The 16,581-nt window shown below is 42.7% G+C and overlaps 1 protein-coding gene across 9 annotated transcripts in view; it reads left to right on the top strand.

Annotated features, from left to right (window-relative positions):
• LOC110563159 (1-phosphatidylinositol 4,5-bisphosphate phosphodiesterase beta-4) overlaps positions 1 to 16,581 on the top strand; it is a 368,349-nt gene that overhangs the window by 242,205 nt on the left and 109,563 nt on the right. For all 9 annotated transcript variants that reach the window (XM_060371836.1, XM_060371832.1, XM_060371834.1 and 6 more), the window contains exon 5: positions 15,937 to 16,017. In XM_060371836.1, coding sequence (XP_060227819.1) covers positions 15,937 to 16,017 — 81 coding nt within the window. The remainder of the gene's footprint in view (positions 1 to 15,936; positions 16,018 to 16,581) is intronic.

Raw genomic sequence — 16,581 nt, 5'->3', positions numbered from 1 at the left:
CCTGGACAGTATAGATGTCACTGAGCTTTGTATGTGTCAGGGACAGTGCACACAGCATTTGGCATCAACCTTGACAACCTCAGGTGTTTGTGAGGGCCAAAGGAGATTGTTTCCCACAGTTTATAAGAAGGAAGGAGCTGCCTGTCAGCTGGCTCGCAGTAGGAGTGCATCCATGCTCCAGGACTGCCTGTTGGTAAGGAGAGAACATTTGAGTCACAGCCACATCCTTTATGACACAGAATGGCTGCTGGCACAGAACCACTTTTGAATGATAAGCATGAGTATAAAAATATGTAATTAAAAGCAATCTTTCTAAAAGTCAATAAAGGAGGCTAGAATCAAAGGTCTGTTTGTGTGTATGTGGGCTTTTATGCCTACCTTTCATGAACCCAGGGTCTCGCCCTCGCCAGTCAGGAACTTTACCACTGAGCTACATCCAGGCCCCGTGGACTGCTTAACTCTTTTATTCACCACTTGCTTTAATATTATAGACCATAGTGGGAATGCTGCCAGGGTTCCAATTCTTCCAGGAAAATAAGGACAGAGAGAAATTATTTTTTTTAATATAGCCGCCTCTAAGTGCCCCTAGTAGCATCAGCTAGCTCCCTGATGCTCAATAAAATGAGCCATAAGGATAGAGGAGCCTTAAACAGGGATTTTTTTTCAGTTGCTAGTTGTTTGGGGAGGAGAAGGTCGTTAAAATGAACATAATGTTTCCTCTCAGTTGACAGAAGTAGACTTTCAGCAAGAAAGCCTCTTTTTGATAATTAAGAGTAATTTTAGTAAATCATTAAGAACTATGTGATTTCTAGGCTTCTTTCTCTGAAAACCACAAATAATAAGTCACTCTTTGGAAGTGCACTTTGCCAAAGTGTATGTCAAAGTGTTTTGGGGAGTAGAGACACCCCCCAGGGTTTGGCTGACCCTCTCCATCAAGGCGTCACCCTGAGAAGAGCTCTGCAAGCCCCTGCACTGTGTCCTGCCTGGTATGTTTTCTTCCAGGTCCTCAAAAAGGATAGTGACACCCCCCACCCCCCCACCCCCCCGCATGGTGCTGAGGAGGTGAGGAGGCTCCCAGGCTGGCAGTACTCTCCAGGAAAGAGGCCAAGAGAGCTTTGGGAACAAAGAAAAGGTTCTCACATTGAAGAGTATTTACGGAAACTCTTTGCCAAAGAGTTCTTCCCAAAAGCTTAAAATACAGAGTTAAGGATGTGCTTGGAGCCGCACGGAAATGGGCATAACTTTGGGCATAATTTTGCAGAGATATGACCTTATGTCTGTCTTAAGCTCACTACACACAAGCTCCCTTAGCTGAACAGTAGGAGTGAAAAATACCCACCTAGCTCTGACTTTATAGGGCATGAATAAGATGGATCATTTTAGAATGTAAATCACACTATGCACCTTTAGGAGTCTCACAACTAATTATAAATCATTCTCTAAGTCCTTTTTTGTGGTGTGTAAATCTTCTGTATGACCCACCATTTACTATTCCCTGAACATGGCAGGCACATTCTGACTTCTAGGCATTTGCACTCTGCCTTTATTTTCATTTATATTTATTCCTTCATATTATCTATCTATCTATCTTTATTTCACTCTTCTCTTTCTGATGTTTCTACCTGCAAGCCTTCTTTGATCATTCTCCCTCACTCTTCCATTTTTTTTAGTCTTCACATTTATTAATGTACAATATTTCTTTGATTTCTGTTTATTTCCCACATTTCCATGAAGCATAAGATCTGGCAGCAGTGACTTTTTATGTATTTATTGCTCTACCCCGGCAAGGAGTTCAGCCACTACCCACTGATCGTTTATGAAGTACCCATTATGATCTACCAACTCCTAAGTTACAATTTCCAGATACAAATGTGTGACAATTTAAGTGATTCCTAAATTTTGTAGGATTTTAAGGATTCCAGGGAACTGGAGCTGAAAGAAACCAGCCAAAGATAGTCTCCGTGGCTGCTATCGAGGGATGTCACTTGTACCTCCCTTCAAGAAAAACTTGCCAGGAGATGTAGAGTCAGCCCCCTCCACAGCAGGGCTGCCGCCACTTGTATAGTCCCTTTGGACATTCATCGTGAGCAGGAACTACATAACCGAGAGGTCAGCTGTCCTGCCTACCTACGGCTCTTCTGGAGGGGCTCCTGCTGTCTGCTGCCATGTGAGGCAGCTCCGCTACAAGCTGCCTGCTGTGAGACAGTCTTGTTCTCCTCTCCTCTTCTCACAGGTGTTCTCATGGCCCTGAATGCTCTGCTGCCTCCTCTTGATTTCTCCCCCTTCCTCCCTCGCAGGCATTTGGCCAGGTTTTGTCAAATTCAGTTCTCGCGATGTCTCCGGCTTACGTTCTAAAGGACTCAGCAGCCCTCCTCCTTTTGGGAGGGTCACATACTGAGCCACCAGGGACCTGCTGCTCTATTTCAAGGCTAACTGCTCACCATGAGATCTCTCTTGCTGTGCTTCCCTTATACACAAAGAAGAGTCACTGAGCCAGCGTTGGTCACAGGCTCCAGTAGGGGCTGTGTATTTTGAGACCCCATGGGAGTCTCAAAACAAAGAGCAGGAGTTCACATGGAGCTGTCGTGTAGAGCAGTTTCAGAGGCCAGGTGGTAAGAGGAAATGTGTACATTCAGTAAAAGTCCAGTGTTTTCATGCTCTGTTAGCATTGTCATGGCCACAGAGCAAGAGCTGAAAACCGTCTTTGTTATATTCACCTTTTCAGATACAAGTGTTTCCTGTTGCTGTTTTTTATTTACTTGGAGTAGTATATTATCTGAAACAAATCATTTTAATTAGAGGTGGTGACCCTAAGAAGGTTCATCAGCTTTCTGTCATATTTGAAATACATCTAGAAAATCCATCTGTTGTTTCTAGAATTTGAAGGTGCAGAAGAGGTAAGAACGAGACATGTTTCTCTGATATTGGGGGGAAGTTTATTACAAATCCTCCTAACTTGCCCAGAGATCTTGGAACAAGCTGCCCCCTTCAGTTTCTCCTCCTAGTTTCTCAGATACCTGCTGTGACTCCTGTGACAGGATCCCTGCCCCTGAGAGTCACTGTGAGAAGCGGCTTCCTTTGCCTGAAGATGTGTTTGGTTGGTGTCTGTCTTCTGCATGTGGAGAGGTAACTGCAGAGTGCTTTAGCAATCATTTCTTCACATTGCTTCTGTCAGAAATCGGGGTCCACCCACGGTGGGTCCCACAGCAGCAACTGAACATCCATTTACCTGAAGATGCCCACATCAGGGACGCTGTAGGGAAAGAAAGAGAAACAGAAAGTGAGACAGTGGCTTCTCCAGTCCATTAACTTTAGAAATGAAGCTGCATAGATCACGCATCTTTGCTCTGCAGTAAAGGAGAAGACAGAAAGCCGCAGCTATTGATGAACCCAGGATAAGCCTTTGAGAGCAGTGTGCCCCTTGCATGTACCTAAGCCAAGAATTCCCTTTCCCACCAGGTCCTGATCACGTTGAGGTCACTCCTATCCCACAAAGGCAAGGACACTGCCCAGACTTGGGCCTTAGTCTCTTTAGAATACTATAACACAGTGTCATACACTACATAGCTGCGAGCAACCAGGATATTTTTCACATCCCCTGCAGCCGAAAATTCCAAATTTCTCTGTGTAGCCTTGGCTGTCCTGGCCTCACTTTGTAGACTAGGCTGGCCTCAAACTCACAGTGATCTGCCTGCCTCTGCCTCCCTGAGTGCTGGAATGCAGGTATGTACCGCTATGGCAGGCGATAGTTGGCACTTTATGGCCAAGCCCTCATGTGGAAGAAGGTAACAGGTCTCTCTGGAGCCTAGTTTATGAGTTCTGACCCATATGTCTGTCTTCCCGAGGCTCCCACTTCTAATTACCATCATTTTAGGGGACAGAAATACAATATGTGAACCTAGGGAGGGGGTCACATGTCCAGATCATAGCAATTTGTTAAACAGCATCAGACCATCTTCATGTCTACAAAAAATATAACTCGAAAAATCAGCAAGGGTGGTTTGCTCTCCTTGCTGGGTTGCATAGCCTCCGCAGACTCCTAAGCTGAGGCAGCAGTGTTCCTTTCTGAAATGAAATTAAAGACAGAGATTACATCTTCCACTTGACACCAGATTAGAGCCTATCTCACAATCCCTGCTGAAAATAGCACTTCAAAGACTCAGCGACTCACTGACTCACTGTTGGCTCTTGAGAGATTTTCCTTTGTTTCTGTGAGATATGGGAGGGCAGATAAACAAGGGGGTCTGTCACCTTTTATACCTGCTAAGTAATCCACAGCTTGACCTCTTACCCTGCTGGTGATCTTCATGTCAGGTACAAGGCCCAGGCCTTTACCAGGACTAATCTCTTCAGCTCACTTTCCCTAACCATCAGTGAAAGGGAAGGAAATTTAGACTGGGTTGAGCAATTTTTTAAGGAGAGAGGTGAAGAAACAATTTATTTGGTAGAAAAGGCACTAGCAACAAAAGAAAGATTCTGTTCAGGGCCTTGGTTACCTAAGAGAGCCTGGCTCATTCAACACCAACTGCATCACTAGAAAGTCCCCTGGGCAATGTATGAGCAAACGGCCTGCCCCACTCCTTCACCTCTCTATAACCTCAAAGAGCACAGGAAACTTCTGAGGACCTTGTGAAAGCTGTGAGCTCCCTGAGCCTGCCTCCGTGAGAAAGTACTGACAGGCTGAGATCTCACAAAGATCATATGTGGGTGATCACACTGCTGACAGTGAAGATCAATGGCCACACCTATCCTGAAGGGAACAAATCCACATTGTGTTTGGTGACATATTGTCTGTGCCAGCCACTTCATGACATGAGTGTTGGCCGAGACTGGCTTGGGAAGAGAGACGTCTGGAGTGGAAAAGAACAAACTCAAGCTGATCATTATATGGAAAACAAACCTTCAGTGAGTCTAGTTCAACAGTAACTAATATATTTTGGGTTTCCATTATACATACATTTCTGTTCTAGGTCAGAAGAAATACGTACATACCAAGAACATTGCTCTTAATATGTATGACTCACAGTGCATCCCCTCTTAAAACACAGCTACAGCTCTGCCTCACCTGCCTCTTACACAGCTAACACAGCAGCCTCATCTGTAAAATAGGGGTGGTGACATTTACATTATTTGTTTATTTGGCAACATGTAATCTCTATTAGGAACACTAAGAATTATTAGTGTTACGGTAACACTAATTGATAAATATTTACTTCATTCACAGTCTACTGTGCTTTTGTTTTAGTTTAAGAAGATGGAATCTCGCTAGATAGCCCAGACTAGCCTGCAACTTTCAATCCCCCTGCCTTAGCCCTCCAGCTGCTGCTGCTACAGGTGTGTGTCATCGTGCCTGATTTTGGTTCCGTTTTTATGTCAAATTCTCTAGTGCTGGAGGCACCCATGAGAGCTGTACTGTATTGATGTCATTGTCTCTGTTTTTAGTAATGAAGAAATGCATTTCTTACCACTGTGTTTGGGTTATATTTATCTGATTATACAGCTGTTTCTAGTAATTATAAGATATTTTATGGTTTTATGTTTCTACCATCACCTGAAGGAATCTATAATGTAAAAATACATACTACTAGATAAAATAAAGAGACATGACTTTGGATTTTAGGGAAAACATAAATACAGGAAAATATGCTAAGTTGAGGGCTGTTGTTGAAAATTTGTTATTAATATCTACTATTAATCTGTATAATTATTCTTATGGCAGTTATTAATTATCATTAATTAATAATATTAATTACTTACCCACTATCATATCAGATACAGACACCTGTTAGATTTTAATGTGCCTATACATGGGACTGGACAGAAACTAACCCTCTAAACTATCTTTTCCTCACAGCCCACATCCCATTCCAGTTGTTCTAATAATTCCTACCTGGCTACTTCCCACTCAGTAGCCCATAATACTTGCATGTGTTTGTTTTCTGTGCTCTTCCTGCCATCACCAATCCTCAGAACAAAGTCCTTCTGGCCACATGTTTTGTTGTTGTTGTTGTTTGGAGGCAAGATTCACAAACATCATTTCAGGAACATGATAGTCTGCTCATACAAGACAGCAAGCAGACCTCAGGGAGCAAAATAATTAACAATCAATGCAAAGCACCAGACCATGCTGTAGCAGAGGCCATCTACTATGAGCAGCAAACATCCTAAGATGTTGGGAGAGGTTAGTTGCAGGTGTACTTCAGGTGTCCTGCTGACAGAGCACAGGGAGAAGGAATGGTCATAGGTCACAGTTTCCATTGTATTGAAGGAAAGCAGCAGGTTTCCTGATGCTAGTATCTGAAAGAAAAAAAAATTCTAAATATATGGCATAATTATGAACACTCCTCTTTAAAAAGCTCATCCTATAAATATATCAAAAATACACTTTAGAGAAAAGACCACATCTTCAACAAATGGTGCTGGGAAAACTTGGTGTCAGTATGTCAAAGAATGAAAATGGGCCCTTATCTCTTGCCGAGCACAAAGCTCAATTCCAAATGGATCAAGGACCTGAACACAGACCTCAGACTTGGAAACTGCTAGAGAGAAAAATAGGCGGTCTACTTCAACATGGAGACACTTTCTGAATAGCACTCCAGTGCCACAGGAATAAGACAGTTGACAAATGAGATAACATGAAACTCAAAGGCTCTCTACAACAAAGTGAACTGTCAGTTGAGTAGCAGGCCGCCCACAGAACGAGAGATTTGCCATTCATACATCTGTCAGAGGAGTAATGTCTTAGGGTTTCATTGCTGGGCAGAGACACCATGGCCATGGCAACTCTTATAAAGGAAAATAGTTACCTGGGGCTGACTGACAGCTCAGAGGGTTGGCCCGGTGTCGTCCGGACAGAAGCATGGCAGCATGGTGCTGGAAAAAGAGCTGAGAGTCCTCCGTCTTGATCTGCAGGCAGGAGGAGACTGACCTGAGCTTCTGAGACCACGAAGCCCACCTCCTAGTGACACACTTCCTCTAACAAGCCACAGCTACTCCAGCAAGGCCGCGCCTCCAAAGAGTGTCACTCCTCATGGACCTGTTGGGGGCCATTTTTATTCAGCCCACTACAATTAGTGTCTAGAATATACAGAGAACTAATGAAAACATAAACATCAAGAAAATAAACAGAAAGTATGCTATGAAACTGAACGGGAAGTTCTCAGAAGAAGAACTTGTAAATTCTCTTAAACAATTCAGTAGCCTTAACCGTAATGGAAATGTAGATTCAAACTATGTTAAGATTCCATTGCACCCCAGTCAAAATGGTCATCATCACAAATACAAATGACAACAAATGATGGTGAGGATGTGGCAAAAAGAGACCCTACACACTAGGAAAATAAACTAGATCAGCCATTTTAGAAAGTCAGTGTGGAGGTTTCTCAAAAACGTAGGATGACCATAAGACTTAGGTACACCACTTCCAGGCATATAATAAATGGGATATATATCCTCCTGTAGATGAAATTGCATATCCATGTTCATTACCATATCCAGGAAATGGAAGTACTATAGATATCTATCATGTGATGAATAGATTTTTAAAAATGCAGTAGATATACACAATGGATTTCTATTCAGAGTTCAGAGTAAAAGTGATGGGCAACTAGTGTCAGAAAAATTGGTTCAGATTTCAGGTTTGTTACTCATTGGATATGGCTTTGAAAGAAATTACTCCATTGTGAACATCTTCTCTTCTGTAAAAGTGTACTGTGGTGCTAGCCACTAATCTTGTGTGGCTCTTGACATTGAAATCATAACAAACATTGTGCTCTTTGATTGTCCACCGCATTTCAAGTGCTTCACAGCTCTGGCTGGCTCATGGTGATCATATGACACATTTGCATTGTTGTGGCAAATCCACTTCAACCTGGTAGAGTTCTTGTTAGTTTTAAGTGAAGTAGTATGTGTGACATGCCTCATACACAATCATAAATTCATTTGCATCTGATTTCTCATATTCACAGCTCTTTGTTTATTTAGCATTTACCTTGTCCCAGCTCCCTAGACTCCGTTTAGTTCTCTGAATGTCCTTTGAGATTAGTGTCAGTTTTCTTTGTTTTGAGGAATATTTAAGGAATATTTAAGATTCAGAAGGTTAATCAGCTTGGCTGCTAAGATGCTTCAACAAGTATCTGTAGAGAGGAGTTTGAAGTTTCCAAACCCTTGTAGAGTGCCACCTCCTTTGAATATCCTTGTATTCATTACTTTTCTATTACTGTGATAAAACACCATGACAGTGGCAACTTAAAGAGAAAAGGGGTTATTTGGGTTTATGGTTCCGATGGGAGCTGAGTCTTTCGTGACAGAAGCTGCAGACGTGGCGGCTGCCTCAGCAAGTTGAGAGCTAACATCTGGGACTGCAAGCAGGAAGAAGAGAGAGAGACCTGGGAATAGGTAATGGCTTTGAAACCTTAGAGCCCAGCCCCAGTGACATACTTCCTCCAGCAAGGCCATCTCCTAAACCTACCCAACCACTACTACCAGCTGGAGACCAAATATTCAAACATCCAATCTAGGAGGGACACTCATTCAAATCACTGCAGCCTGCTGTGGGGCTGTGCTGGGTTAGGTTGAAGTCTGAGGTCTCAGGATAGCCATTTATTTGCACTTGGTCTGTGATAGTGGACTCCTTTTTCTCACTGAAGCCCTAAAATTTCCTCTCCCCCCAAATCTGGGTGACTCCAGGTCTTGTAAGGAACATCACAAAGCCCTCAAGGACAGATTACAGGCTAGACCCCTTCCTGCTAAGGAAACTGCTCTAGCAAGCACTAGGAATTCCTAGAAATGCTCCACCCTGATAAGGATCTTAGTCTTCAACAGTGACCTTCAACTGTACTTGGAGATTTTCTGCCCATCTGTAGGATAATTAAGTACTGTATTCTCCTTCTTGTGATAGGACCATGCTTCTGCTAGGGAGAGGTCTCAGCAGGTTAGAGAATTTGCTGTCCAATGTAAGGAACTGAGTTCCGATCTCCCACCACGCAGTGGGAAGCAGAAATTGGCTAAACTGGCCAGCTGGACCACATAAATTGGCAAACTCTGGGTTCAACAAGAGACCCTGCCTCAATATATAAGCAATCAGCTTAAATGCTGGACATCAGCTGGACATACATGTATGCACACACATGCTTATGTGTAACCATACACATGAGATGTATATACACACACACCTGTTATCTAGATGCCCATCCCCCTTCCCTTTTTATTCAGCCTACTGAATTTTCTGTAATTCCTTTCAAGAAGAAAGGAGATTACATTTTATTTGACAGAATATCTTTTGAAATTGAAAGAATAGAAAAATATTATTGAGCAAAATCAATTTGAGTACTTTGTTGGGCTAGTCTGTTGAATACTCTAAAGGTAGCATACAGAATTAAATAGCACAGAGCTTAATCATGCACTTCACAGTCCATGAGATGGTAGGTGTCTCTGGAATCTGTGCATGGTATACTGCCTGCTGGGCAGGGACCCTAGGGCCAGAAATAGATTCTGACAGCAGTGCTGCCAGCTAGAGTCAGACTTCTGTCGCCTCAAGAAGAGTGACCTCTGGCTGCCACTGGTTCACAATTTTTACAGAATTCCTGGCCCTTTTTAGCCTGGACTCCTTGTGGCCTAAAGTAGAGTTGGGCCTGATAGCCAGCCACGCCCTTGAGCTCCAAGGGGTAGCTTCTCACAAGAGAACTGAAAACCCCAGCTCCCTGGAAGAAGTTCTATTATGGTTTGTTTTCTTACCAGCAGATTCAATTACTATCTGTTAACTGGGAAAACAGATTTGCAAAGGAGACAAAGCCTGGCTTCCTTCTACAGTCTCCTCCACAGTTCTCTGGGTGGGAGACATGTACCTGATTCGGATGTTGATTTGGCCAGGGAGCCACAGCCTGAGTTCTAGTATGAAAGTACCCATGTGAAATTTAAAAATACGGTTGGAGGAAAAAGTAGAGACTGTGGGCATTTGCCACCAGGAGAGGCCCAGTGCTGGGTTTGTAAGTAGGAGGTAGAGACCTACGGAGGTTTACTCTAGTTCCTTTCAGCTGTCACTTAGCCCACAGATTTGTGTTCTGATGTTTCATAATTGGGATGTTTGGTCAGGAAACCTCTCAGATAAGTCAAGGAGCTCATTGTAGGCCTGTCACATGTCCTGCCTTTACGGATAGTTGGGGCTTCTAGCCGAGGTCCCTGGAAAATTTTCACCCCGGCCATTGCTTTTCACAATAACAAATAAGGCTTTATCTCATGAACCAGATGGGCTGTTTATAAATATTTCTTAATCTCATTTTAGTAGCTGAGGACCCCAGAGGCAAATAAGGTTGTTTTTTGTCCACTTGTAGGGGATCATCCAGCGGTTGTCTCCGAGGGTTTCCACATTTTACTCTATCCCTATTTTACCATTCTGCTTCATTTTTCTTCTTACTCAATTTTCATATCTTGCTTTAGAAACTGGTTTCTTTTTTTTTTTTTTCCTCCTAGATCTTTTGTTTTGTTTCTCCATTTTATTTTTGAGGTCCTAGGAAGTGAACCAAAGGCCCTGAGTGTGCCAGGAGAGTGCTCTTTCACTGATCCAGAGCCTCGGTTGACGGTTATGTTTTTGTTTTGGGGCAGTCTTGCTGAGTTCCACAGGCGGGCATTGAACTTGTGATCCTCCTGCCTCAGCTCTTGAGTAGCTTGGATTATAGGCCTGTGCCATTGGGCTTTTCAGGAAGTAACTTCTTCATAGGTGCATTCAAATGATGCCCCAGGCACAAGAGGGGGTTGCCAGCCAGTGCCCAGAGCTTCCCCAACTTTTGAAATGAGCATGAACTGGGAAAAGATGTCCCTTCGTCCACACAGCCCCCCTCAACATGTTGCCTGTGTGTGGCCCTCTCTCCCTGAAGTTCCACAAGAACTGATGGATCTGACCTGTTGTCATCCCTTGGGTATGAGCAAGTTCATTTTTTATCTTATTTACATACTGTCCTGTAGCAAAAGATTTTATTTGAAAAAAATTATCTGTCTACTTATCTTTTCTTGAATGAATTTGGGTTTTTTTTCTCATTTATTTTTTTTATTTATTACAGTTTATTCACTTTGTATCCCAGCTGTAGCCCCCTCCCTCTTTCCCTCCCAAGCCCACCCTCTCTCCCTCTTCTTCTATGCTCCTCCCCTAGTCCAATGATAGGGGAGGTCCTCCTCCCCTTCCATCTGACCCTAGCCTATCAGGTCACATCAGGACTGGCTGCATTGTCCTTCTCTGTAGCCTGGTAAGGCTGCTTCCCCCTCAGGGGGAGGTGATCAAAGAGCCAGCCACTGAGTTCATGTCAGAGACAGTTCCTGTTCCCATTATTAGGGAACCCACTTAGAGACTGAGCTGCCATGGGCTACATCTGTGCAGGGGTAAATGAATTTGTTTTAAATTGATTTTTAAATGAATATTTCAAGTGCAAGAAACCTGGAGATGTACAAGACCACTTTAACGTTTCTCCTCACAGATTTTAGCTTGTGAGCTAATCAGTCAGGAGATGGCCCAAAAAAAAGAAAAAGAAAAAGAAAAAAAACCTTTGGTGCCAGCAAGGAAGTAACCAGGATATTGTGACAGGAAATAAAAAACATAGTATATCGATTGGGGAGCCTCTCTGAAGAGATGATTGATCAATCATTAAAGTGAGAACTGAAAAATGAAGAGCCAAAAGAATGAGAGAGACATTTCTGAAAAGAAGGAGTTAGAAGTGCAGAGGCCGTGAGGCTGGAAAGTGCTGAAGTCCTCTAAGGAAAAAAGTTCTGTTGGTAGTGAGCCAAAAGATCAAGGAACAGGAAGTAGCTAAAGTAGGACCCAAAGGAACCAGATTTTCCTACGATTCTTTAGACCACGTTAGTTGAAATTTTATCCTAAATATAATGGGATTTTGTGGGGCACATGAACTGTATCACTAGGGAAATTGGTGTGGAACTAGAGTGAGACTGAGCCATGTCCAAACCCTAAAAATCTCAATTTTGAGACCAGCAAGAGTAAAGCTCACTCCCTCCCTGCTCTGTGCCTGCATGGCACGGGTAGTCCACTACCTCTGCACTTCTGAGATAATCAAATAGCCTAGCACCTGGGATTCCTCTTCATGCAAATAAAGGATTCCCAGTATCCCAGCCACAGCCAGTGATATGCACTGGCTCTGGAATCCCTTTCCATTCCCCAAGGTACTTACATCCCTTGTTCACCCCAAATAAACCTGCACAAGCTGTTTCACTGAGTTGCCATGACACTGTGAGGGCTCAGAACCAGAAGGCTGTAACACTTGAAGAGCTGTTTCCCAGAACGCTTCCCCACCCACCCATACCCACCTGAACTCCCATCCAGACTAAGATCCTGCAAAGCCCACTGGTTCCAGTCCTCATTCCTCCTAGCCCTGTGAGCAGCAGTGTCTGGGGGAGGAAGCAGAGAGTGGAACTGCAGGAATTTATTAGGTAAAGATTTTATAAAGCTGCTTAAAAAATTAAAGAATCTAGACCTAAAACATCTTTTTTAATTCCTAAGCAAATAAACTAACTGTAAAACTATGTGTATCTGGTCTTCAGCCCCATCAGAAACTTGAGAAGGAATAAAATTAATTACTTAAGTAAATAGGAAGTCCATGCTAGCAGCTTCCAAAAAAAAAGCACAGAGACAGTTTGCTACCTGAACAGCCACCCAAAACTCACATTGGAACATCATCTTCAGCCTTCTGGCCCAATGTATTTGACAGACATATATGTGCAGCAGGAACTGTTTAGGACTTGCTTACCCTGTCTTGGCAGAGTTTGGCAGTCAACCTGGCCTGCATTTAAGCTTGCCGATGTTAGGAAAAATTCTGTCTGTCATAGAAATGAGGGCTTTTTTTTTTTTTTTTTTTTTTTTTTTTTGTCCAGATGGCTGGTTTGCCACACTTGAAGCCACCTTCATATGGAGGTTCTTTGATGCTCTTCTTTGAGGTGCTGCCAGGAGATGACATGTTGTGTTGTCAAAGAATCTTTAAAATAATGAAAACATTTTAAGTGCCATATTCTGTAGTTTTATGAGGATTTGGAAGACTTATCTATTTACCTTTATATAATCTACCTATCTATAGAAGCATAGCTATTTGTTAAATCTAGGATATAGATTCCTGTGATAAATTAGACTGGTATCTGACATGACCATGGTGATGATTAAGTAACGGTTAACTTGTATTACTTAATTATCTTAAACAGCTTGTAATACCAGTTTAAAAGTGTTAGAAGTAACCTTGAGTACCAGTCACAGAAAACACCCCTGGGCCCAGATTTTTTGGTTCTGTTGCTCTCCTTGTGGAGCTCCTGTCCTCTCCAGGTCTTACTAACTCCCCCTTCTTTCGGATGATTCCCTGCACTCTGCCCAAAGTTTGGTTATGAGTCTCAGCATCTTCTTTGATACTCTGCTGGGTAGAGTCTTTCAGAGGCCCTCTGTTGTAGGCTCCTGTCCTATTTCTTGTTTTCTCTTCTGATGTCCATCCCGTTTGTCTTTCTAAGTGAGGATTGATCATCTTACCCAGGATCCTCATTCTTGTTTAGCTTCTTTATGTGTACAGATTTTAGTGTGTTTATCCTATATTATAGGTCTAGTATCCACTTATCTATCAATGGACTTGGAGAGAGGCATGGGAGGAGATAATGGAGGGAGGGTGGGTTTGGGAGGGAATAAGGGAGAGGGTTACAGCTGGGATACAAAGAGAATAAAATGTAATTAATGTAAAAAAAATAAAAATTTAATTAAAAAAAGAAGTAACCTTGAATTTGTATCAATATACCAAAATTTATACCAGTGTATTCCTAACTGGTTGATTAAAAGGCCTAAAACCTGGGCAAGACAGAATGGGGTAAGCGTGTCTAAGGTTCCCCAGGATTTAGGTTCAGAAGAATCACAGGAAACAGACAGACAGCCTGGAGGAAGGAGGGTGCCAGGATGGGTTAGGTGGAGAAGAAACCATTGTAGGCCAGGAGGAAGTACTCTGAGAGTGGCATGGATGGAGAAAACACCAAGATGAAAACTATAAGCAAGTATTTATAAGATTATGGATGGAATACAGCCCAGAGAAGGAAGGTTAAGGTGGATGGCTTTGGATGGGGGCTGGCAGGTGGATAGTGAGGTTATTAAGACAGCGTGGGTGAAATGCCTGCCCTGCCCAAGGTAAAAACAGCAATTATAAAAATTTTTAAAAAGTTAAAAAATCAATCTGGCTGCTGAGGGATGAAGAGAGCAGAAGTGGGGAGAATCCATAGGAACAGTGACAAATGTTTGGACCAAGGTCATGATGGTAGAGATGGAGTTACATGGGCATAACATTCAAGTACTATGAAAATAGACTTATTAATGAACATGAGGAGAAAAAAGGTGGAAAAGGCAAAGATAACCCTCAGTCTCTGTGAGTGTCTTGGTAGGATGAAAAGCCAGATACACAGGTGACATTCCTAAAGTAAGGACAGTTTGTAATGGTACAGTAGCACAGAGAGGAGGGAGGGAGCCAAGAAGTCAGATCTGGACATGTTAGTTTTGAAACATCCAAGAGAGAATGGCAGTTGGGGAGTTGAATGTCTGATTTGGATCTCACAGGTGGTTGGGCTGCTGTTTTAAGCATGGGAGGCAGCCCATGGTTGGTTTTGAAGCCATGCAATTTATGGAAACCTAGGAACATGGTAGAAATGAGAAGCCCATGAATCAAGTCACAAAGAATGTATCAGTTTTGGGTGTATAAGGAAAAGGTAGGAAATGACATTAGAGAAATGGGACATGGTCAGGGTATGGAGAGGGAGGGTGTTTTAAGAAGAAAGGAATTGTTAACCACTCAGGTCAAATCACACACATACTGCCAAATACTTCTTCATAATTGGCTACCGTGGTTACAATACTATATACCCTAACTTAGTGAGTTTTGACCCTGCACTGTGTATCTTGCATAAATACTTCATTAGGTAGAATTATGAGAAAGAAACGGTGTATTAGGAGAGGAGTAAGTAGACAATGCTGCAATTGGATTCTTTTCCCCAAAGGCAAGGGGTCTTACCTCACCTTGCCCCTGTCTTATTCATTGTTCTGTCTCCAGTTCCCAGTACCTGGGATGGAGTTGGATATATACGGTGATTCTCTGCCAGATAAGTGCCTAAACAAATTGAAGCCTAGCTTCATTCAGGGCTGGTAGGCCCTTACCTCTGCCTCGTTATAGTAGCCATCTCTTGATATTGGATTTGCCTTGGATGTTGCTGTCTTTCCGGGATTTAGAAAGATAAATGTGGATGTATGAAATTAAGCACCTGAAGTGCCTTTCTCAAAATATTAATCCTGCAATTGCTATTTATTTAGTGATGCCTTTATCTAAGTGGAAAGGAAGGGTTCCTAATTGTTGGCATTCTGATGAGCTGGGAAGACATCTTCTATAGATCATGTGAAGAATGCCCAGGTTTGTTGAAGCACAGAACCATGTCTTGGTATCATGCAGACACTGGGCATAGAACATCTGCATTCATTTCCTGAATACTCTTTTTCTCTCACTGACAGAATTTGTCTGGTATTCCTATTTGCAACAGACCAGGAATCCCTTGGGCCCCGGGCATATCTGCTATGGTGCATGAGTTTGGAGAACATCCTTCTCAAGTGAAGCTTTGATTCTGTGGCTGTCTTTGAGTCCCTGGAGTCAGAGTCCACGACAGTAGTACTCAGCGCAGTGTGCCTCAGAAGCCCTGGAGGGCTCTGAGGTGACACATCACTGAGGCCGGCATTAGATCCATTGCAGGCAGTAGTGTGTCCAGCTTGGAGAGCAAACAGCTGCACCTGATTGTCCTTCAGGAGCTCAACAGTATCATCAGAAATGGAGTTGGTAGAATCCAAATACAAGGGGTGGCTGCTTGGTTGTCCTGTTTTTGGACACTCAAACATATTTGCATTTTTATTGAATTAAAAAATGTTCTTTTTAACAGGAATCTTTTGTGTTTGAGCCCAACTGCGTCTTCAAAGTGGATGAATTTGGCTTCTTCCTCACCTGGAAGAGTGAAGGCAAGGTAAGAGCAACAGCTTGTGCTACTCACTTTCTAGGTGAAAGTTCCTTTCTGGACAGGTAGACCGAGTGCCTCCTGAGGTCGTGGACGCTGTGCTTACTCATTCCTTTGAGAGTCTTCACTACTTACTGTCCTGTCCCCGGCATTGAGGACATGGAGGGAATTAAAGATGGCATGCAGTTTAACTCTTGGAGGTTAAAATGGGGGAGTAAAGTTGGGCATTTTTAAAAGAACTACAGGTCACTGAGCATTGTGAAAGAGAAGTTTACATTGTTATCAAAGCTTAGATAAAGCAGGTGTGATGTAATCTCGAGAGTTAGCAATATTTCTAGAAAATAACCTTCAAGCTGAAATTAAAAGGTACATTAAATGCGAGTTCAACTCGTCAGACCCTGTGGCATAATCAGATGTGTAGCGCGGTGCTCACATTAAGAACACTGGCACCCAAAGCAAGAAAGGTAGAACTGTAGAAACATTGGCATTATTCCTATTTAATTTAATTCCTATTTAATGTTTTGTATATGTACATATTTAATGATATGCAGGTATTATTATACATATGAATGC

This window comes from Meriones unguiculatus, chromosome 18 (assembly GCF_030254825.1).
Source record: "Meriones unguiculatus strain TT.TT164.6M chromosome 18, Bangor_MerUng_6.1, whole genome shotgun sequence".
NCBI classification, from domain to species: domain Eukaryota; kingdom Metazoa; phylum Chordata; class Mammalia; order Rodentia; family Muridae; genus Meriones; species Meriones unguiculatus.
Note: the sequence above shows the minus strand (reverse complement) of the source record. Positions and strands in the feature narration are given on the sequence as shown.